The 23,699-nt window shown below is 44.6% G+C and overlaps 2 protein-coding genes across 8 annotated transcripts in view; both read left to right on the forward strand.

Annotated features, from left to right (window-relative positions):
- The first annotated feature begins 1,952 nt into the window (after window positions 1–1,952).
- Window positions 1,953–13,236, forward strand: RNF135 (ring finger protein 135). Of its 2 annotated transcripts, none has more exons than XM_039501904.1 (6): window positions 1,953–2,468; window positions 5,372–5,461; window positions 6,072–6,302; window positions 8,558–8,720; window positions 10,356–10,445; window positions 11,228–13,236. In XM_039501904.1, exons 1-6 carry the CDS (start codon window positions 1,953–1,955, stop codon window positions 11,761–11,763), a joined length of 1,626 nt encoding a protein of 541 aa, XP_039357838.1. In that variant the 3' UTR covers window positions 11,764–13,236. The 2 variants fall into 2 exon arrangements, with proteins under 2 accessions (XP_039357838.1, XP_039357840.1); XM_039501906.1 differs by having other exon boundaries at window positions 2,326–2,468; window positions 5,334–5,461.
- A 1,814-nt stretch (window positions 13,237–15,050) lies between these two features.
- RHOT1 (ras homolog family member T1) overlaps window positions 15,051–23,699 on the forward strand; it is a 45,672-nt gene continuing 37,023 nt past the window's right edge. Inside the window, exon 1 of one of the 6 annotated variants that reach the window (XM_039501490.1) lies at window positions 15,051–15,281. In XM_039501490.1, coding sequence (XP_039357424.1) covers window positions 15,245–15,281 — 37 coding nt within the window. In that variant the 5' untranslated portion in view covers window positions 15,051–15,244. Of the gene's footprint in view, window positions 15,282–15,778; window positions 15,925–16,206; window positions 16,301–23,699 lie in introns of those variants that run through there. The other 5 variants (XM_039501485.1, XM_039501489.1, XM_039501486.1 and 2 more) reach the window with 5 other exon arrangements.

The raw sequence follows: 23,699 nt of genomic DNA on the forward strand, positions 1-23,699 counted from the left end.
GCTTTTTTCTTTTTTTTTTTGGCTTTTTGGGGTGGCAAAACCCCTGGAGCCGGCCCTGTCTCCAGGAGAGCTGACGAATCGGGCTGGTTTCCATTCACCCTCTTATTCAAAAATCTTTTAACAGGCTAATCCTGTGTCTGATTAAATCAATAGCACAGCTCTCAGTTGACTCGAATGGTGTTTCAGGCCCTTGATCGGGTTTGAGCCACACGGTTTTATGTCCCTGGATTTTTGCTCTGAGTTTATCCAAACTAAACACTGTGAAGCCAAACCATAAAACAACGATTCATTGATTTAAGGCCAGAAGGAACCACTACATCATCTAGTCTGACGCCCTGAATAACCCAGGCTGTAGAATTTCACCCAGGAAAGTCTGATATGCTACTAACTATGCAGACCCCTGCAGCTGATGGTTGCTGGGAGCCAAAGATCTGCTGCGTCACCAACTGTCATATGAGTTTTGTCATGAAACCAGGCAATTTGCTCTCAGAAAATGAATGAAGGCATTTTGAGCTTCAATAAACATTTTGTTGGGCATCAAAAAGTTTTGCATGGCTGGTTTCATTTCTCTGTTCAAAATAAAGTTAAGTCTGAACCAAATCCCCAGATCAGAGCTCCCCGGAAGTTTGGGTCACGTACTGAACTTAGGCTATGTCCACACTGCATTTGGAGGCGTGATTTCAGCATATGTAGTTATCCCTGTACTAGCTTTAATCTAGTTAGCACAGCTAAAGATAGCAATGAAGACACAGCTTGAGTCTGGGCTAGCAATGTGAGTACACACCTGTCATGGGACTGGGTCGCCTTGTACAGATGAAAGCTAGTGTGGGTATGCCACCTGACCTGCAATCACCCCTTCAGTTGCAGTGTAGACATAAGCTGTGTGGCTCAGACCCCTCTCTAACTTAAATCATAGTTTGGGGCTTCATTGTGAAAGAACATGCTTACTGAGACACGCTTGTCCTATATGCTTTCTCTGGGCAAGATTCTGATACTCGTGTCAACCTCCTAGAGCTACTGCAGGACTGTTCAGCAGTCCAGAATCCTCCATAGTGCCAAGTGCTAAAGTCACGACTCCATCCCTGGCCCAGCTCAGCCTCTGTGGTCCGCTGGGATCACTTGTGGAGTAGGTCCCATCAGTGTGAGCAAGGGGATCAGAATCTGGCCCAATTTATTTTTATGTCTAGAGCTTCCTCTCTTGATTCGTATCCATTAGTTTGTTTTATTTGTGTCTATTGCTTTTTATTTACTTTATCCAGCTTGTCTTTTTCAGTACATTTTAAATACTGAACTGCTCTTTTCAACCTGTCTTTAACAAGAAGAATGGAGGATTCCCTGTACTGCTGGTTAAGGGTTTGATGCTGCCTTCCACAGAAGTTGCAGATGTTCAGCTGCTTTCAGAATCAGGCTGATTGTGTGGGAAATTAAATGGCCACAAGAGAGCGGAAGAGGACAAGGAATGGGAGAACAGCTGGTTCTACTTATTGACCAGGCTGAAAATAGAGACGATACCTTTAAGGAGACATTTTTCTGAGCAGTCCTATTTCGGTTCACTTCCCCTTGAAGAGGCTTCTTGTGTAATGAGACTCTTAAGCGTGTGATGATTAATTTCAGCCAGATCTCTGGTTGCTAACACTCAGTCCTGGGCAGCCAGGCTTTGTGTGTTTAGCAGAAGGCAGCTCATTGCATGACATTGAGCCAAATACGCAAAACAAACTCGGAAGGAGGGAGGCATCTCATGGAAAAGCGTATTTCCAGCCAAAACCAGGTCCCAGATCTGTACTGCCCCAAACTTGGAGAGGTTTGAGATCCTGATCTGCCTTTGTGATCGGAGCCCATCTCTATGGATAAATCCCTATAAATATTATTATAGATCTAATGATTTAGATTATACAATGGCAAATGTTTGGCAAGGCAGAATTTCAACCTGGGGTTGGACTCCTATGTAACAGATGAGTGGAAAGAGAATAGAGGGCTCCTCCCCCTCTGAACTCACTGATGAACAACCTTTCATAAGCATAAAAGAAACTGAAAGTTCACATCTTTTCTCTCTCCTGGGGGCCATGGCGGCTGCTGCTAATCCTGTAAAAAATCTCCAGGAAGAAGTGACTTGTTCTCTTTGCCTGGAGTATTTTAAAGATCCAATAATAATCACAAAATGTGGCCACAGCTTCTGCCGAGCCTGTATCACCCAGCACTGCAAGGATCCAGGAACCGACGTCCGCTGTCCTCATTGTAGGAAGAGCTTTCAGCAGGAAAACTTAATCTCAAACAGGCAGCTGGCCAATATGGTGGAAATAGTCCAGTGCATGAACGGAACTGCCGAAAAACAGGGAGAGGAGAGCAAGGCAGAGAAACACCAGGAAGTATTGAAACTCTTTTGTGAAGATGATCAAGAAGCCAGTGAATCCTGGGCTCGGAATTCTCAAGCTGGGCTTCCCCCGGACAGGAGCGCATGGGAGAACAGGGTATTTACTGTGTGCTGCATATTTAAAGAAATAATCATTAATTAATCAATAATACCTAGCACTTGTAAGAGCTATGGGGCCTGACGACAGGTGGGAGATGAGGGTGCTCAGCATACTCAGTAAGTACCTTGCAGAACTGGGCCATAATTCAGGATATACTCCCCTGGGGTTGTAAGAAGAGAGTTTGACTGTGTCTTTGCCAACAGGTTAACATTGCTCTCACAACATTCATTTTGCATTTTCTGCAGGGTGGCTTTCACAAGGCCAAACCTCAGCCAGCTGGGAAAGTCTCTCCATGCAGGCCATGCTATTTTGAGGCACCACTGGCTTCTCTTTTGGGGGAAAGAGGTGTATTTAATCATTGTCCTTCGCCCAATCTGTGTTTGTTGCCCAGTCTAGTAGTGTTGTTGTTTCTCTTTTGCTCCCAAGGCCATGTGGATCCAATGCTAGTGTAGCCAGTGATTTTTGGACAGGGCACTTTAGCAAATAATTCAGCCCCTCGGGAGATGTCTGTGGGCTTCAATTAGACTCACCTACCTTTGGTATGGTGCTTGCAGCCCCTGGGGCAAGGAATCCTCCAAGCTGGGGCCCCACTGTGTGAGGGAATCTCCAGGGAGAGAAGGGGAGGGTGTTTGCAGCCCCTTCGGGCTGGAGTTGGGAAGGAACTTTGCCGCCCCTGAGGTAGATGCCACGCCTGGCGGGGCGGATGGGTCTGCAGCTCCTAATGCAGAGCCCCCTCCCCTGCCTAGGCGGGGCCCAGGGGAAGGAGGATGGAGCTGGTGTAGTGTCTGAAACTGCTCTGTATAGGAATGTGCTACTGGTAGCAGTTACTGATGCGTTAGATTGTAAGAAACTGCTATTGTATAAAACTGCTACCAGCAGAATTTTATGGCTAATAAGGGCAGGGTGAAGGGCAGTGGCTTCAGCAGATGTTACTGAGCATGCTCAGTTCGTGTGACCATACAAAAAAGCCATTTTGATAAAATAAAAAAGCCTCTCGCCCTCCTCCCCCACCAACTATTTTGGCAAACACCGGTGTCTCAGTCCCACTGGGGTACCTGCTACCCCCTCTGCCCCTGCGTGTGCCGGGTTTTGCCCTCTGACACCCTCGGCCAGCGCCTCACTCCTGGGCTTAACTCCACCTCCTCTTCCCCCATCTCTGATTTTGCCATTTAGCCCTTCTCCTAATCCCACCTCCAGGTGCTTGACCCCCCTGACCAGTCAATTTCCACCCCCTGCTCAGACCCTGGCCACCTCCTTGTGCATGCTGCCTCCACCTGGCTTCTTCCTCCTGGGCTTTGCTGTCTCTCCTTCGTTCTGATCTGTCTCCAATCTCTGTCCCTCCCCCACCGCCTTCTTCTATTGCCTGTCACCCGCCGCCCCCACACACCCCTTCTTCCCAGGGTTCCTTCTTTTCTAGCCAGCAGCACCTGCCCTCTCGCCCAGCTCTGTCTGTGCCACTGCCTTGTCCCCCCGCCCCAGCTCATTTCCTATCACCATTGTGACGTGCAGTGGCGCCAGGGAGCTGTCTAGTTGAGTGTCCTCATCAGCCAGCTCCTGCTGGCCAGTAATTCCACCGTCTCTCCCTGGCTCTCCCAGCCCTCTCCTGTAGATCCTGGAGAGAAGCAGGGATCATCAGGAGCCCCATGGCAGTGGCTCTCAACCTTTCGAGACGCCTGTCCCCCTTTCAGGAGTCTGATTGGTCTTGTGTACCCCAAGTTTCACCTCACTTTAAAACGACTTGCCTACAAAATCAGACATAAAAGTACAAACGTGTCACAGCCACTATTACTGACAAATCGCTGCCTTTTTCATTTTTTACCATATCATTATAAAATAATTGAAATATAAATATTGTACTTACATTTCAGTGTATACAGAGCAGTATAAACAAGTTATTGTATGAAATTGTATTTTGTACTGATTTTGCTAGTGCTTTTTATGTAGCCTGTTGTAAAACTAGGCAAATATTTAAATGAGGTGATGGACCCCCGGAAGATCTCTGCATACCGCCGGGGGTACGCATACTCCTGCATGAGTATGGGACCCGCCACAGGTGGGGGCCTGCGGAGAAAAGGAGCAGCTACCGCTGCTGGGCCGTCTACTCCTGCTGTGTCATGTAGTACCTTGTGTCAAAGGCTGCAGAGAGGTCTCGCCATGTGAGCATGGAGATCTTATCTGACGTCAGTGGGACTGCTCACAGGCTCAGATTTAAGTTCATGTTTTCCTGGATAGGGGCCAGAGTGCTCAATGCCTTGCTGGACTGAGCCCTAGATTAGTATTGTTAATGTCTGACGGTTGTTTGGTGGCCTGCATGGAATTTACTGGCTTCAGTTCATTTCCCAGTAGCCAAGTGACCACATTACAAAACCATTCCCACAACTGGAACCTTGTTGGCTGGCTCATCAAAGAAGCTCAGGACTGATGGATGTTTGGGGTGTATTTACAGCAAAGGAAATCCAGTGTCTCGTTCACCACAGGTGCTGCTCCATGAGTATAAGAGCAGTGAAAGATACAGTTATTATTAACTATTATGAATATTTATTATTTGCATTGTGGTAGCATCTAGGAAGCCTGCATCAGAGATTTGGGGCCCCATTGCATCAGGCATTAGGCGCAAAATACAATGCAAAGACAGTTCCTACAATCTCTGGCCCTGATCCAACAAGGCAGTTCAACTCATCATAAATTTTAAGTATGTGTATGTGAGTAGTTCCATCAACGTCAATGGGATTAGCGTCATGCTTAAAGTTAATCACATGCTGCTTAAATAGTTTGCTGGACCTGGGGCTAAGTAAGGCAGTGTTAACAAGGCACAGGTATTTTTCCCATCATGGCTTCTAATCCTATCACATTTTCTGCCAGGGTTCTATAAATCAACATTCATATGTTTCACTTTAAAGGCGAAATTGGAAATAAGTGAGGTCTCCAAGCAAATTGAAATGGCCCAAGATGCCATCAGCAGCAGCAAGCAGGCCAGCACTGAAATGAATGTACGTATACACATGATCAACCCCTCTTAATTTATGTGTTTACCCATCACTGAGAGATGCATGGCCACCTTTATTTAGGACCACATGGAGCAAGGGGTCTGCCCAGGATCATCCACCTGTGAGTCCCCCTTTTACTCCTGCACCCCTGGTGGTTTTCTCTGAGGAGTGCTGGGTATGGCATCCGCTGTTATAACTATGCTCTGGAGCTGGTCAGAGTGGTTGCTCCAAACTTATGGACACCATTTGCCTCTTTTGCCTCCCTCCGAGGAGTTGCATGTGATACGTCTGTGCCTCTCGCAGCCCTGAGTGCAAGGGACTGAGCTAGAATCTCAGTCTCTGTGTTACAACATTGGCAGAGGACTGCTGTCCTTTCAGTAGCCCAACCCTGTATTCCGAGTGCAACCCAAAACCCCCATTGCAGACAATGCAGGATTGTGCCAAGTACGTGTATTTATTAAGAGCACTGTCTTCCTCCTGAATAAAAATAATCATGCTGAAATGAAGTGGTCACTTGCCAGAGTGGTCACTTGCCAGACATCAGGCTTTAGATGTCGATGTTCCTCACCTCCTTGTTGCTAACAGAACTCACTCCCCATCTGCTGTCTTTCAGGAATATGTGTCTCAGATCAAAGGCTTGATTACTGAAGACTTCTGTGCCATGAAACAATACCTTGAAACACAAGAGAGAGCCACACTGATGATCATTGAACAAGAGCAACAGGTGGCTCACCAGAAAATAGAAGAAACAATCGGCCAGTTCGCCGCAAAAGTGAACATGCTCACAGAAATCAAAACCCAGCTGGAAAACGGGCTGCAAAATAACACGATGGAGCAGCTGAGTGTAAGTAGAAATCTGTGGGCCAATGAGCATGTACTGAGCATGTGCAACTTTCACTCCCAGCACTAGTACTCTTCTTCAGATTTCCCAGTGCTGCACTCTCACTGGTATAGAACAACCGGGGTAGCAACAGTGGGAGCAGTAGTGTAGATCGGATGATGCCTTATAACCACAATGCCATTTAGACCTGCTCTGAGCAGGGTTAGACAACACAGGAATTACAGCGCTGGCAGCTGGTCTACACTAAGGCTCTGCTGCTACTGGTGGAGTGGCACCAGGGAGAGCTTACAGGTGACGAATTTGAAGAAAAAAAATTAGCGTTGACACAGCTTCTGGGTGCAGATTCGGAACCAAAGGGGTTTTTTTTGCACTGGGAGGCAAGCTTGTTTGTATGGTGGCTTAATGCACAAGTCTTTCTTCTCTTGGCCAGCAGAGTCAAGGACAATAAGGAGTTTTTTAAGTATATTAGGATAAAAAAGAATCCTAATGACGGTATTGGTCCATTACTAGATGGAAATTGTAGAATTATTAATAATAATGCAGAAAAGGCAGAAGTGTTCAATAAATATTTCTGTTCTGTATTTGGGAAAAAGAAGAGATGATGAAATCATGTCATATGATAACCCTCTTTCCATTCCACTAGTATCTCAGGAAGATCTTAAACAACAGCTGCTAAAGTTAGATATTTTTAAATCAGCAGGTCTAGATAACTTGCAATGAAGAGTTCTAAAAGAACAAGCTCACAGTCTTGGAACGCTGGGGGAAGCAGGTTCCAAAAAGCTGGAAGAAAGCTAATATGTCAATATTTTAAAGGGGTAAATAGGATGACCTGGGGAATTATAGGCCTGTTGGTGTGAAGTTGATCTGGAGCAAGGTGGAGAGGGTGATATGGGACTCAGTTAATAAAGACTTAGTGGAGTGGAATTAATTAATGTAAATCAGCATGGATTTATAGAAGACAGATCCTTTCAAACTAACTTGACATCTTTTTTTTTATGAGATTACAAGTTTGGTTGATACAAGTAATAGTGCTAATGTAATAGACTTAGACTTCCATAAGGCATTTTACCTGGGCCCGCACAACATTTTGTTTACAAACCCAGAATGATATAAAATTAACACGGCACACGTTAAATGGATTAAAAACTGTCTAACTGATAGGTCTCAAAAATGTAATCCTCACTGAAAGGGTGTGTTTCTAGTGGGTTCTGCAGGGATCATTTCTTGGCCTTATGCTATTTAGTGGGCTAATGTCATTCTTGGATGCATAAACAGGGGAATCTCGAGTAGGAGTAGAAAAGTTATATTACCTCTGTTTTTGACACTGGTGCGACTGCTGCTGGAATCCTGTGTCCAGTTCTGGTGTCCACAATTCAAGAAGGAGGTTGAAAAATTGGAAAGGGTTCAGAGAAGAGCCACGAGGTCGATCAAAGTATTAGAACACAAGCCTTATAATGAAAGGCTCAAGCAGCTCAATCTATTTAGCTTGACAAAGAGAAGGTTAAGCGGTGACTTGATTACAGTTTATAAATACTGATGTGGGGAACAGATATTTGCTAATGGGCTCTTCAGTCTAGCAGAGAAAGGTGTAACAAGATCTAATGGCTGGAAGTTGAAGCTAGATAAATTCAGACTGGAAATAAGAATGATTAACCATTGAAACAATACCAAGGGTTGTGGTGAATTCTCTATCACTGGCAATTTTTACATTTTTAAAGTTTGGAATATTTTTCTAAAAGATATGCTCTACTGGTTTTTTTTTCAGGGAAGTTCTATGGCATGTGTTATACAGGAGGGCTTGCTAGATGATCACAGTGGTCTCTTCTGGCCTTGGACTCTATTAACCTAAGACTGATTAGTTTTTAAAATCTCTAATTTCTCCCCCCAGATCTCTAGAGTCTGAGAAGAAAGTCTAGAGAGAAAGAACTCATATCTGTGGGGGTTGGGTGGTTGCTTATTTAAGCAAACTATGATCTGACTACAGAGACAAGTCCCTGTATGAGTTCTGTTGGGGAAAATATGTTATTTTCATTTTTGACCAAGAACATATCTTTCAATATTTTCAGCAGGATTTCAGGTTCTTCCCCTCTGATCACAATATTATAAAGAAAACTCTCTCTGTAAAGTATAAGATTTCTGGAGAGTTTATTGGTGCTTTCCTCTCCTGGCTTTATGAAGTCACCAGAAATTCTTGATAGAGTTATTGCCATTTGTTTAGCTCAAGCTACCCTTGCATTCATCTTTTCTGTTGTCATTAGGATACATCATCCAAAAGAGAAAAGTCCATAGGCTCGCCGATAATAATGAATAAAATTATGCTTGATGCTGAGAAGATTAGTGTTGTCACAAGTGCTGTAGAAGAGCTCAAGAAACAATTGGAAATGTTAATATTGAAGAAATATCCTGCCCAGCTCCCACAAGGTAAATTTACTTGATTTGTGTCTTCTTTTGTTGTGAAACCTCTTGAGTTGTTACAGGACTTGATGCTGCTGAGCAACTCCTGGAGGCTCTGCGCACTGTCACCTCCCTTTGAAGTCAACACCTTGTTCGGCACCTTGTTTGCGGGGTTGTACTTATATTACTTAGAGGGATACTGCTAGGAAGTTTGGGCTCAAAATGTAAGATTTGTTTGAGTATAATAGAAATAGAGAGGTGTTTGTAACATTTTTTTTAAACTCTCGGGGGTTTTTTTGAGGGGGAGGGAGTGTTCTAAATTCCCTTGCAGTTTTGAAGACCTAAATAATAATGTGCTATTCCGTGGACCATGGGAACCAGAAAGTGGTTCTAGAAGCAATTTGGAAACAGATCAGTTATGTTTCATTCTCTGTTTACTCTTTAGATATCAATGTAAACAATTTTCCTAAAAGAAATGCTGACCAGAAGTAGAGTCTTTACTAAGAATAGGCCAAATTCCCAAGTTCTTGCTCACAGAGAGTTGTGCTTTAGCAAGGACTTTGGGATTTGGCTCAATATTTGCTCGTGTCTCAGGTACAGTTCTTATGCTTAAGAAGGGGGCCTGTCCACTCAGCAGATGATTAGGAGAACTTCAACCTAAGGACCACAGGCCTATAGTAGAAATTATTACTTATAAAGCACAATGTGCTAGTTGATGTACAAACAGAAATAAAGACAAGGTCCCTGCCCTAAAATGTTTTCAAATGCAGTAAGAAACTGAACAAGAGTCTCATTTTCCCATTATTGAGAAAACACCAGAATAATGAAACCAAGAGGAGGTTAGCTGTGAGCAGATCCTCCCTAGTGAATGTTTCCAATGAGCAGTCTTTCTATTTTTTCTTCTTCTCCTTTCAAGTATAGTCCTTACACTGTGGGGACTGGGGTACCAATTCTGCAAACAGTTATTCACATGCTTCATTTTAAGCGTGCATATACGTGTTTGCAGGATTGGGACCCTATGCAACAGGCAGCAATAGAAGTACAAAGTATTAACATAAAAGCAACGTTGTTTCCAAAACACTTTTGCCAAAAACACTTTCACCAGAACTGTGCAGACTAATGTTGAGAGTGCCTCAGACATATAAAGAGAGTTCCAAGTGGCAGTCTTGCAAATATGCTTTACAGTGTTACCGCAAATCATAGACAGTTCCATGAGTGGAAGTATTTAATGTTGTAGAAATACTCATGCAATTACACATACCACAGTGACAGGTACAGTATAAGAACCTGTATAGAACAGATAGTTAATTTGTGATTACTTGTACAATATCATGCCTAACTGGTCTGTTACACATCTAATTGGTCATATATAGGTACAGTGACTGCAGCTGCATGCAACATGTTTTGATAATTGTGGATGTAAAGTATATATACCAACTGCACAAATATCTTTGCATGAGTAATTGCATACCCATTCATCTAGAAATCTAGGTCAGAGAGCATTATAAAAATGCCAGCTATTATTTTTTTCCTGTTTGACATGTACTGTAACTATTAGCCATTGCAACTGTGTTTTGGTTCATAAATCTGTTGTTTGCCTTTTAGTCGAAGAAACCCCTAACAGAAAGATTTTTCCCCCTCCACATTTATCGGAACCTGTAGGTTTACTTCAGGAGAGGAGTGTCTGTTCCACATCTGTGGTGTCTGCATCTGACAATCCAGAACCAGTTGCTTCAAGTCAGTTTTCTCAGTGTAAGTATGTAAGCCAATGTGACCACTGGATAGCAACATTAAAACGGAGGATTTTAGAATGTTCACCAACAGGGCCAGATCCTCAGCTACTCTGATTTGGTGTAGCTTCATTGACATAAGAGGAGCAATGTGCATTTACACCAGCTAAGGATCTGGCTGTTTATTTTTCAATACATCATTTGTTTAAAGGAAGAAATTTTCACAACATAATACAAAGTACTGAAGCTGTAGCTTAACCACTATTCAAACTTATCAGTCTAAAAACCATGCAGTAACTTGTTCAAATGAACTGGTGTCTACTTAGATTCTGATGGGCGTGGTAAGTATTCCACTTATATTGCTAATGGGATCATTGTGTTGTAAGACTGTGACTGGGGACAGAGTCCAAGTGGTAGGTACCCTCAGCTTCTACTGAAGTCTGTGAGCCAAATCCGGAGTCCTTAGTGAGTTTTTACTCAGTACTGGCAGCCAGTCAATGGAGTTTGCTTGAGTAAGGACTGGGCCCTGGATTTGGCCCCTGGAGTTCAGTGGAAATTAATGGTTCTCAGCAATTTGCCGGATCAGGCAATTTATGAACTTATTATTATTATTTTATTTTGTTAAGCATCAGTGTCTGATCACTACTAGAAAGCTGGCATTTGGATTACCCTAATGGGGTACACATCCAGGAGTATGCAGAGGGCACTTCAACTTTCGGCTGTGTTTTACCTTTGTTGAAAATGTTTTATTGCCCAGCCTCCCTGGTGCCTTCAGGTTAGGAAATTTTCTATTATCTACTTTAGGGGCAGTGAACGTGACCTTTGATCTCCAAAGAATCCATCGTAACCTGGAGATCACATCTCAGAATAAGAAAGTGATTGTATCCCGTTTTCCACCTCCGTATGAACCAACTCCCAAGAGATTCTGCATCAGCCAAGTGATGTGTTCCCAAAGTTTCTCTGAAGGACGCCATTACTGGGAAGTAAGTACCAAGGACAGTGGTGGATGGGCTGTTGGAGTTGCTGATGGAAATATTGGTAGAAAAGATCAACTGGGGAGAACTGAACTATCCTGGTGTGTGGAATGGACTGGTAAGAATAAACAGTTGTCAGCATGGCACAGGAACCAGGAAACCCGATTAAGTGAAGACAGACCCCTGAACGTTGGCGTTTTCCTTGATCTTGCAAACAAGCACCTGTCATTTTATTCTCTCACTGATAAAGAAACACTCTTGCATAGATTTGAAATCAACATCCTACATCCTGTTTACCCTGCTTTCTGGCTGTATGGTTTGGATGAAGAAGGATCCTTAACTATAAATCATATCAACAGGCACTAGTCTGCAGTTCTTATGGAAACTGAAGATTTAAGCTGTGAATTGCAGAGTTGCAAGAATACAGCTCTTATAGAGTTTTACGTTTTCGATGTGAGGCTTTTATATCATGATGCAGGGCTACCATCTCTAGCATTGCGGGAAATTAACAGCTGATATGTTTTCTTCCTTGGCTTTTCTCTATTTTCTCCCTCCTTGTTACAAATCCTGCCTGATCCGCCCTGGCTTTGTTAAAGCAGGGTACGGGGGTATTATGTTTAACTCAGTTACACTCCCTGTTTCCCTGCACCTTAACTTAGCTTAACTTTTTGCTCAAGCACAGGCCAAAATTGTGTCTTTTCAGAAAGCATTAGGCAGAGTCAAACCTCTGAGCTATTGTATGTAAAACCCTGAATGTAGCTGTTAATAACAGTTCCCAGTCAGCTTGAAAGAGAGAGTACCTACATTTTCATGGCACACAAACATTTAATACACTCAAAAACATTGTTAATAATATTTGGAATACTTAGGAATAATTTCTCTAAAGCTATTAAGTAATAAATCTCCAGTGTTTCCCATAGAGACCTCCCTGCTTTCTTGTTGTTACATATATCTAAATTCAAGGCTTAAACATACATTTACACTTCTGTACCTGGGTACACACATTCCTCTGTGATCTTCTTTCAGAGATGATATCTCAGATGCTATAGTGTGTCTAGTGACTGCCACACCCTACTGCTGCATATTTTGGGTCCCTTCTAGCTGAGTTGCCCTGTCCTGCAGGTGTGCAGAGATGTAGTATTCAAACAAAAGTCTGTCTTCTCCCCATTGCTTTCTCTTCCCTTTCTTTGGGCCCTGCAAAATTCAAATGCTGCAGTACAGAGTACATTGACATGTGCCTAAGTGTTTGCAAGATCAGGGCCCTAAGAGTAAAATTTTGCTCTCTGATCTTCATGGAGGATCTAGGCTCCAATATTTGTGTATTTCCAACAGCGAAGATTTCTGCATGATTAGGGAAAGCAGAACATCGGCGTTTATGGCCTTGATCTCGTAAACATTTAAAAATATGCTTAACTTTAAGCACAAGTCTTCCCACTGACAGAAGTCATTAGGACAACACTTGTGCTTAAAGATAAGCACATTCATAAGTTTTTGCAGGAATGTAGGTCTGTTGTGTGGATCTGAGAGATGATGCACATGGGATGACTGACATGTAAGCAAGTTGGCCCTGGCACATAACCACACGGCTATTTCTTTCCCCAAGTCGATTTGGAAAAGAGAGAGAGAGCAGCAACAAAGCAGGGAGCATACTGATCAGGATTTGGGGACTTCCAATTTCCCAGTGCAGGCTGATCACGGCAGCTCCGAGACTGTAATTTGTCACTGTTTGTAAAATAACCCTCCCGTATAATCTGAAAATGGGCACTTGACGTTGGTTCTGGCTTTTCATACATACCACCTGCATGTCTCATTTGCTGTCTTTTACTTTGTGTCATTGATGTGGATGATGTTTTTATTAAAATATATGAAAATCTGACTGTCTTTTTCATTACTGAAATCCAAATCACAATCCCATTGAAACTAATGGCAAAATTCCAAATGACTTTGATGGAATCAAAATGTATCCCTTAGGACCTAACCCTATTGCCTTTTCTCAGGCAAAACTCTCATTGACTTCAATAGCTTTACACCTGAGTAAGGAGTGCTGGCTTTGGCTGTTAGTTTCTAGGTTACACATACAAAATGAGGGAAGGGTACACAATACTAGTCAGCGTGTTGTATTTCACGTGATAAACCTCACTGTGAATGTCTGGTTGGTTTTAACGGGCACTTTTTATTCAAGTTTCTGATTATTGTAACTAAATGACCCTATTACCGGATATTTCTCTTTGTCTTTATAAAATAGAAACACCATGTGAGGAGACCTTACTGCCTAGGCCTATGTTAAACATTGGGGCACAAACAGAGGTGGAAACAAAGTCCATGTAACATTTATGCCTGCAGGGTCCAGTTTGTGTGGTGGTTAAATTGTGGTGCACAGGTGGCAACGTGGTGAGTCTTGCCCCGCACACTCGGCTGAGAAGAAGGACTCCTCTATGCATCCTGCCGGTTCCAGATGCATAGATGGTCTCCCTGCCTCATGCACCGAGGGATAGCAAGCAATGGCCCAGGTCCCCCGTGTTTGAAATTCTCCTCCGCCAGCCCTGGACTCAGTGCGGAGAGAGCCGAAAGACCTGCCCAACATACAGGGCCGGCTCCAGGCCCCAGCACGCCAAGCGCGTGCTTGGGGCGGCGTGCCGCAGGGGGCGCTCCGCTGGTCGCCGGGAGGGCGGCAGGCAGCTCCGGTGGACCTAGGTGTGCCTGCGGAGGGTCCGCTGGTCCCGCGGCTTTGGTGGAGTATCCACAGGCACGTCTGCAGGAGGTCCACCAGAGCCGCGGGACCGGCCACCACCCCAGCGCCCCCTGCGGTGTGCCGCCGTGCTTGGGGCGGCGAAATTGCTAGAGCCGCCCCTGCCAACATACACAGATACACTCATGTTACAGACGTGCCTGCTACATGGACGGACATACAGAGACCCTCAACGTGGAGAGAGACACAGAGCACGGCCAGACAGACAGACAGGCCCCCATGCCACAGACAGCCCCAGCACGCAGGGGCGGCTCTAGGAATCCCGCCGCCCCAAGCAGGGCTGCACGCCGCGGGGCGCGCTCTGGCGGTCGCCGGACCCGCGGCTCCGCGGGACCTCCTGCAGACGTGCCTGCGGAGGTTTTGCTGTTCCCGCGGCTCCGGTGGAGCAGCCGCAGTCATGCCTGCGGGAGGTCCACCCGAGCCGCGGGACCGGTGCACCCTCCGCAGTCATGGCTGCGGGAGGTCCGCTGGTCCCGCGGCTCCAGTCGACCTCCCGCAGGCATGACTGTGGAAGGTCCACCGGAGCCGGCTGCCGCCCTGCCGGCAAAATGCCGCCCCACGTGCGCCCTTGGCGCGCTGGGGTCTGGAGCCGGCCCTGCCAGCACGGACAGACCGTCTATGCTGTGGGTGAGTGTGTCTGACACAGGGTGACCTGACAGCAAATGTGAAAAATTGGGACAAGGCGTGTGTGTGTGGGGGGGGTGGAGGGGGGAATAGGTGCCTATATAAGAAAAAGCCCCCCAAATCGGGACATCTATCCCCTAGTCTGACACAGCATGGACAGACAGATTCATTCATTCCCAACACAGACAGACTCAGCACAGGCTCCACCACTGCCCCCATCCCGGGCCCGGCCAGCAGAGCCCCGCGCCTAGTACAGGCCCCTCACCGCCAGGGGGCGCGCTCGCTCTCGCGCGCTCATGCTCTTTCCTCGCGCTAGCGTGTCCCCCTCGGGCTGCCGTAGCCGCTGCCGCTGGGGGGCCGGAGGACGGAGCCGGCTGAGGGGGCCGGAGCGTGCTGGAGGCAAGGCCAGGCCGCAGCCTCCCCCCCAACCCTGATGCGAGCGGGACCCGGAGCCTGGGCCCAGGGTGTGGGGAGATGAAGAAGGACGTGAGGATCCTGCTGGTGGGAGAACGTGAGTCGGGGAGGGGGCTGTGGGGGAAGAGAGGCGGGAGTGTGGGGAGGCGGGGTAGAGGGGCGTGGGGACGGGGTTAGGGGATGTAGGGGAAGGGAGGCGGGGTAGAGGAGCGTGGGGAGGGGAGGGCAGGGATGGGGGTTAGGGGAAGGCGGGGGTAGAGGGGTGGGGGAGGGCAGGGATGGGATTAGGGGATGTGGGGGAGGTAGGGGTAGAGGGTGTGGGGGGAAGGGGAGGGCAGGGATGGGTTAGGGGGATGTGTGGGGGGAAGGGGAGGCAGGGGTAGAGGGGTGTGGGGGGAGGGGAGGGCAGGAATGGGTTAGGGGATGTGGGGAGGGGAGGGCAGGGATGGGTTAGGGGATGTGTGGGGAGGGAGGCGGGGGTAGAGGGGCGTGGGGAGGGAGGGCAAGGATGGGTTAGGGGATGTGTGGGAGGGAGGCAGGGGTTAGAGGGGTGTGGGGGGGAGGCTCGTCATTAGTTCAGTTTTGTATTTATGGGTGGAGAGGCGAGGGGGGATTCCTCCCCTTCCCAGGGCTTCCTTCACCTCCTGGCTTGGAGATGGGGTCATCTCAAGGCAGCCTTCTGAGGCTGGTGACCAGGAGCCTTGCTTTGTGTGTGTGTCGCGGAGACCATCCTTAGTAAGGTATAAAATCGCACCCTCCACCCCATATCTGATGCAGACTGCCCTGCCCGCAGCTGGCAGATCTCTTCTCCCTACCAGAGTGAAGGGAGAATAGGTAGCTGAGTGCCACAGGGATGGTTCAGTTGTGTGAGTTAAACAGCTTAATTAAAACCACACCAGGAATAAAATAGGTAGTGTAGGAGGCTGTGTGTATCCAATTAGTTTGCAATTACCAGCTTGAATTCTTACAGCTCTTTCCTAGGCAGATACCCAACTCATAGCTTATCACAAAACTTTGCATCATAGCTTGCATACTCTTCTGAGCTGGCCATTCCAAAATTCTTGTCTCTGTCCTATATTTGGTGGTGGCCTGGCCCAGGATTGAAAGTATAGTAAGGTGTTTTTTTATATTCTGAATATGGAAATTGCAAACACTGCGTTAAATGTGGTTATCAGATGGGCACTGTGGTCTTGTGGTTAGAACAGGGGATTGGGAGTCCAGACAACTGGTATCTGCCATTGATTCATTGTGTGACCTTGGACAAATCCCTTGAACTCTCAGCCAAACATTTTAGAAAATGGGTGTCTAAAGTTAGGTCCCTTGGTCCATATTTAGACACCTAAATCAGGGGCCTAAGTTTCAAATGTGCTGAGCCCACAGTATATCCCACTGAAATTAAGGGTCCTTGGAAGCAGAAGTACTATATAAGTGACAAGTATTTTATATAATACATAATTATATTAAGAATATAGTTCTTGCTTGAGAAGTACTGCCAACATAATTTCCCTGGCACCCTTAGGCCTAGCATGGTTTGTAAAATTATTCCATAGTGTGGTAGGTCCTGTGTACATTGTATGGGGAAACTTTTAGGGCCTTTCTAGAGAACAGTGTTACAGCATGGTTCTCTAGAAATATGTTAATATGCTTTCAAATCTCAAGGTAGATAAAGGCAATACATGGCCAGATTTTAAAATAACAAGTTTATTTGGCTTTAAATATATTCTTTATTCACTTGACTATACAACTGAATTTTTCCTATGTGACTTCTTTTCAGAACCTGTCCCTAACCTAGTTTCTTTGTTACTAGCTTCTGTAACACAACTGTGACAGGTACTGCTGCCTGCCAAGCTGACTTGCTAATTCACAGACAGTACAGAGTTTAAAATTGGGTTGAGTCTAATGGAAGCTCACTCTGTAAGGAAACAGGCAGCGAGTTTTAAATTACACAGTCTTTCATATATTGTCATTGCATGGAATTATCAAAAATCTGTATAGCTAGTGGATTAGGTGGAAAACATACAGGATAAAGTCATGTAAATTGTTAAAGATGGTCATTGTTGTACAATATTAGATTAAATGTTATACAACTTGCAGAAGACATGTTTATAATGTGAGAAATGACTCTTCAGAGATTAAAAATGTGGTTGGGAGAAAAACCTAATTCCTAGGTCACTAAATTGAAAATGTCCTTAGTGTAATTTTAGTAGAAAAAACAACCAGAATATTTCAATGTCACAGATCTACAGTAATGAAAAGTTGAGTATTTTGGACTGGTTCTGCTACAGTGATTTAAGTACAGATGCAACACAAGGCTCAGTTCATATCTGATAAATGGGAACAGATCATGTTTTGTAGGTGATATGTTTCTGCATTTCAAAAACCAGTACTGATCTGAAAGCACAGGGGTCATTTGACTTCTATATTGAGGGGGCGGAGGCAGCTCCGGTTAGGCCAGTGGGGCTGTGAGTGGGGAGCAAATTGCACACCTTCCTGAGGCTTGCAGTTTGAGGGGAGGGGGAGAGAGGGCAGTGCCTTCCCAGCCCCTCCCCCCAAACTAATCCTATGGCTGAAAGTGTATTGGGTTGCTGGGGTATGGATTTTTTAAGCGATGCCAAATTGATATTATTGGGAACTGTATTGTATCGATAATAACACATACATACAGCATGGGTTGTTCGAACATCTCTACCAATATTCCTCATCTGTTTATTTTTTAGGGACTGTTTCTAATAGAGGTGAAAAGTTAGTTCAGTCTACATGCTCATTTGATATTGGCTTGTCAGCTGAAACTGCTAGTTATATTGATGGGAGTGATTTTTTTTTTTTTTTTGTGATGTGGACACATCCGTTGGACTGGAACCACAATTCATTTCACCTAGGCCAAAAAAGAGCCATCAGATGATAATGCCAGTCTGAGTCAGATTCAGATTGTGACATAAGGTGTGAAAACCCTTGCATCCTAATGTATCCCCACATTCATTCAGTCCCCATTGCCATGGTTTGCATTTTGAGGGGTTTTTTTTGGTAAACCAAATACTGGGATCCAAAACAGCCAAGCTGTCATGAATCTTTAATAGCCATTAATTTGCTGAGACGCTCTAGAATGCTGTTTTTAAGCTTCATGATGTGAGAGGTTTAACTGTCATGCTCAGAAAAGAGAGAATCCAGGTTAAACATTTCCCAATACCACACAACTTTATATAGTAAATCTAACCGACAGATAAGCTATTATCGCTAAGACTAAATAAACAATAAAACTAAATTGGAAAGATAAATGTTCAACCCAGATTTAAGCAGAATAAATATAGTTTTCTGCATCTCAAGCAGTAGAACTCCAGAGAAACAAGACAGTGGAGGTTCCACCAGATTAAACATTCAGGCAAATTTTGCCATGACACAGATTTTCCTAAGCCATTCTGTAAAAACAAAAAACCAAAATGCAACCCAGCCAGGAATGTTATACATAAAGTCAGTGAAACATTCTGGACCTAGAGCACATAACACCTTATGAGTGAGGAGATCTTTAAAATTGATGCTGCGCTTTTTCTGCAACCATTTTCTTCATCAGTTAAAATTATGCAAAATCTTATCCGCTAAACCAGCTGTTAAAGAATTGCAGCAGTCTAGTTTTTAAAAAAAGTAATGGCATTTCCACTCAGTTATTGGAACAATAATTCTTTCCTTGCCTGCAAATAACCCAGCTACTACCATGAGGTCCTGGTCCATGGACTGGGGCTCCTAGACACGATGGTAATACAAATTATTATTATTATTAATAATCCAGAGATCCCCACCCCTTCATCCTATGGAGACACCTTGCTTTTATTACAGTTATGCTCCCCTCCTTTTCTAGAAGGGTGTGTGTGCAACCTCTGAGGCCAATGCAAAATTTGCTCCATGAATCAGCTGTCAAGAGGCTCATGTGTAGCAAGAGGTTGATCTCTCTTGTTTCCTTCCCTCAGCTGCTTTAATAGCTGGCAGACTGAAGACCTTATGCTTAGGCCTTTCATGAGTAATGACTTAATGATTACACAAAGCAACTGGCCTGCTTACAATAGACTCTTGTAGTTAAATGAAGGAAGATTGAGACTAAAATTAACAGAATATATCAATATTCTGTAAATAGCAAAGCAATTTGTAGTCACACATCTATCTTGAAATATAAATGTAGATTTCTTCTTGTCTGATGAATCTGAAACAGTTTGGTAGTTATCAGTGGAAATAGCTGATAGTAACTTGGAGCCAAGATGGGAATTAGGTTCAACAAAAAACCATTTCTGTTTCATTAGAGATAGGAGTTTAAGGAAATTACCTGACATTTAGGACTGGGTATTGCAAAGATATGTAAGGATTGATTGCCAGAACTTGATACATTTGTTAAACATCTAGTAGCTGGAAGTAGAAAATGGCAAGTAGACCTGCCATCCCAAGCTGTTGAGAAGGGATGAGCTTTCTTCTAGGGTCCTGCCTTTGGTTCCTGCTTGGGAGTTCCTACTAACCAAACCTGGTACCAAATATGGAGTTTGATAAATCTGAAACTCGAGCCTCTTGCTGCAAAAGAAGGAACACTCTCTCTCTCTTGCCTGGCAGCTACAAGAGTGGTAAGGTGGGTCCTCACTTTTTTCCTGGCTGCGGAAGAGCTTTTCAACAGTATACATCTCACTCAGCCTCCAGGTTTTTGCCCTCTTGCCTAATGAGTAATTTCATTGCCTGCATTTGTTGCTGCAAAGAGCTTTCCCACTAGGACTGGTATAATATTGTGAAGCTGACCAGAGTCTTATTAATTTCCTTCTTTGACTGCTTGCAAACCAATGAACAGAAGCAGAGGCACTGGTGCAATCTGTCTGCAGACTCAGGAAGATGACATTGTGTCTGTTTATGCTTGGTTCAGATTTGGCAGGTTTATGTTTGGAAGGCTATCTTTGCAATAAAAAGAACTAGACAGTTTGTAAAAAAATGGGAAAGTGCAAAGCTTGCAGATATTAAAGATTCAGTTTCACCCACTTGCCAGAGCAAATATCTTGCTCAGTTAGAGCAAATTGGTGACAGCATCAAGTCCTGGTGACAGCATCAAGAGTGCAGCTAGGGAATACATAATAAAATAGTTATTTTCTGTTCAGTTTCTTATATCATGCTCATCACCATCGTATCTTAGCATCCTCCAAAGATAAAACTAATATAATGACTAACATAGGTCTGGAGTGGTGTCTCATTTCCACTTCTCCAGGGAGAACATTGTTCATATTTCCAATGGTAGTATAAATAGCATGTAGTACAGAATTAAGTATTGTTGTATGGTACATTGAACAGGATCAGTAATAGTAATGCACGGTTCTAGATAGAAAATTTCATCCTTTTATCTTTGTTTTTCAGTTTTTGCGAAGAAGCTGTAATTTGTTTATCAGATTCAGACGGAATCAGTTATAGGGGTACTGCTATTTTTTTTTCTGGGCCTCTGTCAAATATGCCTCTTCATGCTCAAATGCTGCAGATTGTAATGACCTCTTACCTTAGCCATCATGCTGCTTGGCTCCGTTGTGCTGAAGCAGCATTACTAGAAACAGCAGGTTTCTTCTGGAAATAGTACATCAAAGGGCAGGGGGTCCAATGACAATGGAAGGATTTTTTAAAATACATCTTTAGCAGGATCCTAAAAATCGCCTACCCTTATTCACACAAGTGGTCCTAGTGGTCTCATTGGGGTTACACTCATGATTAAGGACTATTCATATGTGGGCACAGTATTGAGTCCTTAATTAATAACATATCCTATTTTTAATTGAGGAAGGGAAGAACAAATAGCTTATTGTCCCGCACATTTAACTAACTATAAATAAATTGTATGAATTTCACACAATATTTAGTTCTTTAAATTGAGAGCCTGCTAATGTTTTTCATTAATCTGTGATCACATTGATTTTAATATGCTTGTTTCTTTAAAAATGTAGCTTTTTTACATTAGTCTATGTCTAAAAAGTGCATCAAAAGCTCTTTAATAGTCAAAGTATCTTTGCTAACCACTCATACAAATAAGCTTTTTAAGTGATTCAAAATAAAACAGCTGTAACTGGCCTATGTTAGCCTTGCATATAAATCAAGGAAAATAGTATGTGCTCATCCTCCTATGCTATGATTATACTAATAATATTTTATTTGCCTGTCAGAAAAAATACTTGGCCCAGGCAAGGGACCAGTTGGAATTTTGCACCTCTGGCCTATGTCGTAATTGGTGATGTGAGGCTAAAACATGGATGTGTTCAGAACAGTATACAGCTCAAGGGAACAGCATGTAATAACGGTTTGGCTCAGAAAAGTACGTCTCACCAGAGCACAGTTGCATCTCTGGATTAAGAGACCTATATGGTGGCTGCCATCTTGCTACTTCCCCAAAGTGAAATGGAGATGGTAGCACTGAAAAGAACTGCAGCGGTTCCCTGTATTACTCCTGAGGGCTTTCTGCACAAAAGATTCAAAATTCTGCACCAAAATATTTTAAAATTCTGAAAATGTTATTTGTCAAAATAAGACTTCCGCATGGCATTGGGGGGCACAAGCTGCTGGCTGCACAGAGGCAGGAGATCACTGGGTAGCCTCCCCACCCCTCTCCCCGGAACCTGGACTCAGCAGTGAGGTTGCACCCAACCCTGACACAGCACAGGGACCCAGCCTGCCCCAGAAATACCTCAGGGCCCTGCCCCTCTGTGTGGGCAGGCAGGCTCAGCAAAGCAGGATCCAGGTGTGGAGGGGCTTAGTGTGGGGAGATCCAGGTGTGGGTTCAGAGGATTCTGGGTGGGGCAGTCTGGGTGCGGGTGGCTCAGTGGGGGATCCGGGTGCAGGGGGGATCTGGATGCATGGAGGCTTTTTGGGGGTTGTAGGTGCAACAGTAATGGGACGCTGCAGGGGAGTCCAGGTGAAGGTGGATGGGGCTCAGTGGGGAGGATTGGGTGTGGGGAGGATAGAGCTCAGTGGGGGATCTAGGTGTGGGGGGCTCAGTGCGGGGGTCCAGATGCTGGGGAAGTGGGGCTCAGTGGTGTGGGGATCCAGGTGCAACTGGTTGGGGCTCTATGGGGTGGGGATGCGGGTGGCTCGTTGGGGTGGTCCAGGTGCAGGGGGAGTGGGGCTCATCGGGGGGGTCTGGATATGAGGGGGTCTGGATGCACGGGGATTGGGTGGATGGGGGAGCAGCTCTCTGTATAGGAATTCCTCCCTCTGTAGCTTAGGAGTGATGGGTGTAGGAAGTGAGAGAGAGAGAGAGAGAGAGTTTGCAGAGCTTCCTGTAGCTGGGGGAGAAATCTGGGGGTGGGTCAGACCCAGCCCTGGATGCCATGCAGGCGAAGAGGGAGTCCCATCCTCCCCAGTCTAGCTGTGACTAGCAGCTGAGCCCGGCGCGGAGTAGGAGCCACCAGATGGGTCTTCCTCAGTGCCGCCTCCTACCCCACAGTGATTTACCTCATAAATTCTATGCATATGCGACGGTACAGAGTTCCCCCAGGAGTACTGTATGCACAGTAGCCTCCCTTCCCAACATAAATTTCTTTGCTTTTCTTAATTTTTTGAAATAAACTACTCTTTTCGGTGAGGAAAAGGGACTCTCGTATGGATGGCAAAAGGCCTTTGTTACTATACCAGAAAGAGACTGGAATAGGTTGTTAGAGTGTAAGTTTGACTTGCTCCTCATTTTATTACACACCATTTTCTGCACTGTCTAAAATAACCGAACATAATCTGTCTCAGTGTAGTTGCTCCCTGCACTGGTATTACCATATGCAGTTAAGGAGATCAGCTCAATACAAATACAACTAACGCCAGCCCTAAAAGACTGCAGTTAATAAGATAAGCCTATATTTTATGTATTGCTCTAACAGACACACTACCCTAAACCTTGAGTGGCGGTAGGTAGATGAACACATGTAACATCTTGCCTGGTAAGCACAAATACCAGGGGAAATGATATATGAATGGGATAAAAGTAAGTCTTTAAAGTTGTTAATATTTTAGTAAAGCTTAAAAGGAACATTCTTGGCAAAACTGTAATAAATTAGTCTCTTTCTTCCAATACAAATGTTGGCAAAAGTTTCATGTAGTTCCAAGTAATTGCCTCAAAAATCTTTGAAATGAAGGTTCAAAGAAGAAATGCAGTCAAAGCAACATAACATTTTAGGGACTCCAAAATGAGCAGAAAGTTAGTATGCAGTGTTGTTGTAGTCCTGTCAGTCCCAGGATATCACCCACCTTATCTCAGAAAGTTAGTGGCAGTTGAGGGCTTTCAGAAAACGAAGTAATCAAGCAGTTTCATTCACTCCCCACAAAATTAAAATCAGGAATGCCAGAAGCACTTGCACCTTAAGAAGTCCAAATGTGATGATGTAAAAATCGCAGATCACGGGACACTGGCCAGTTTATGTGCCACAGAGTAGAAACTGGGATCATGACCATGATGTTTTCATTTTTTAATTTCTGGTTGCAAAAAATTCAGCAGTGCTTGTTGTTTTTAGAACAATTTATTTTTTTATTA

The sequence above is a fragment of the Mauremys reevesii genome, linkage group 15 (assembly GCF_016161935.1).
Source record: "Mauremys reevesii isolate NIE-2019 linkage group 15, ASM1616193v1, whole genome shotgun sequence".
Lineage (NCBI taxonomy): Eukaryota > Metazoa > Chordata > Testudines > Geoemydidae > Mauremys > Mauremys reevesii.

Excerpts from the sequence above, each read along its gene's own strand:
- RNF135 (XM_039501904.1), top strand. The coding sequence starts at position 1,953 with ATGAGTGGAAAGAGAATAGAGGGCTCCTCCCCCTCTGAACTCACTGAT. Across the intron at positions 6,303-8,557 it reads ACACGATGGAGCAGCTGAGT|GATACATCATCCAAAAGAGA; the intron begins GTAAGTAGAAAT and ends TGTTGTCATTAG. Across the intron at positions 10,446-11,227 it reads TTCAAGTCAGTTTTCTCAGT|GGGCAGTGAACGTGACCTTT; the intron begins GTAAGTATGTAA and ends TATCTACTTTAG.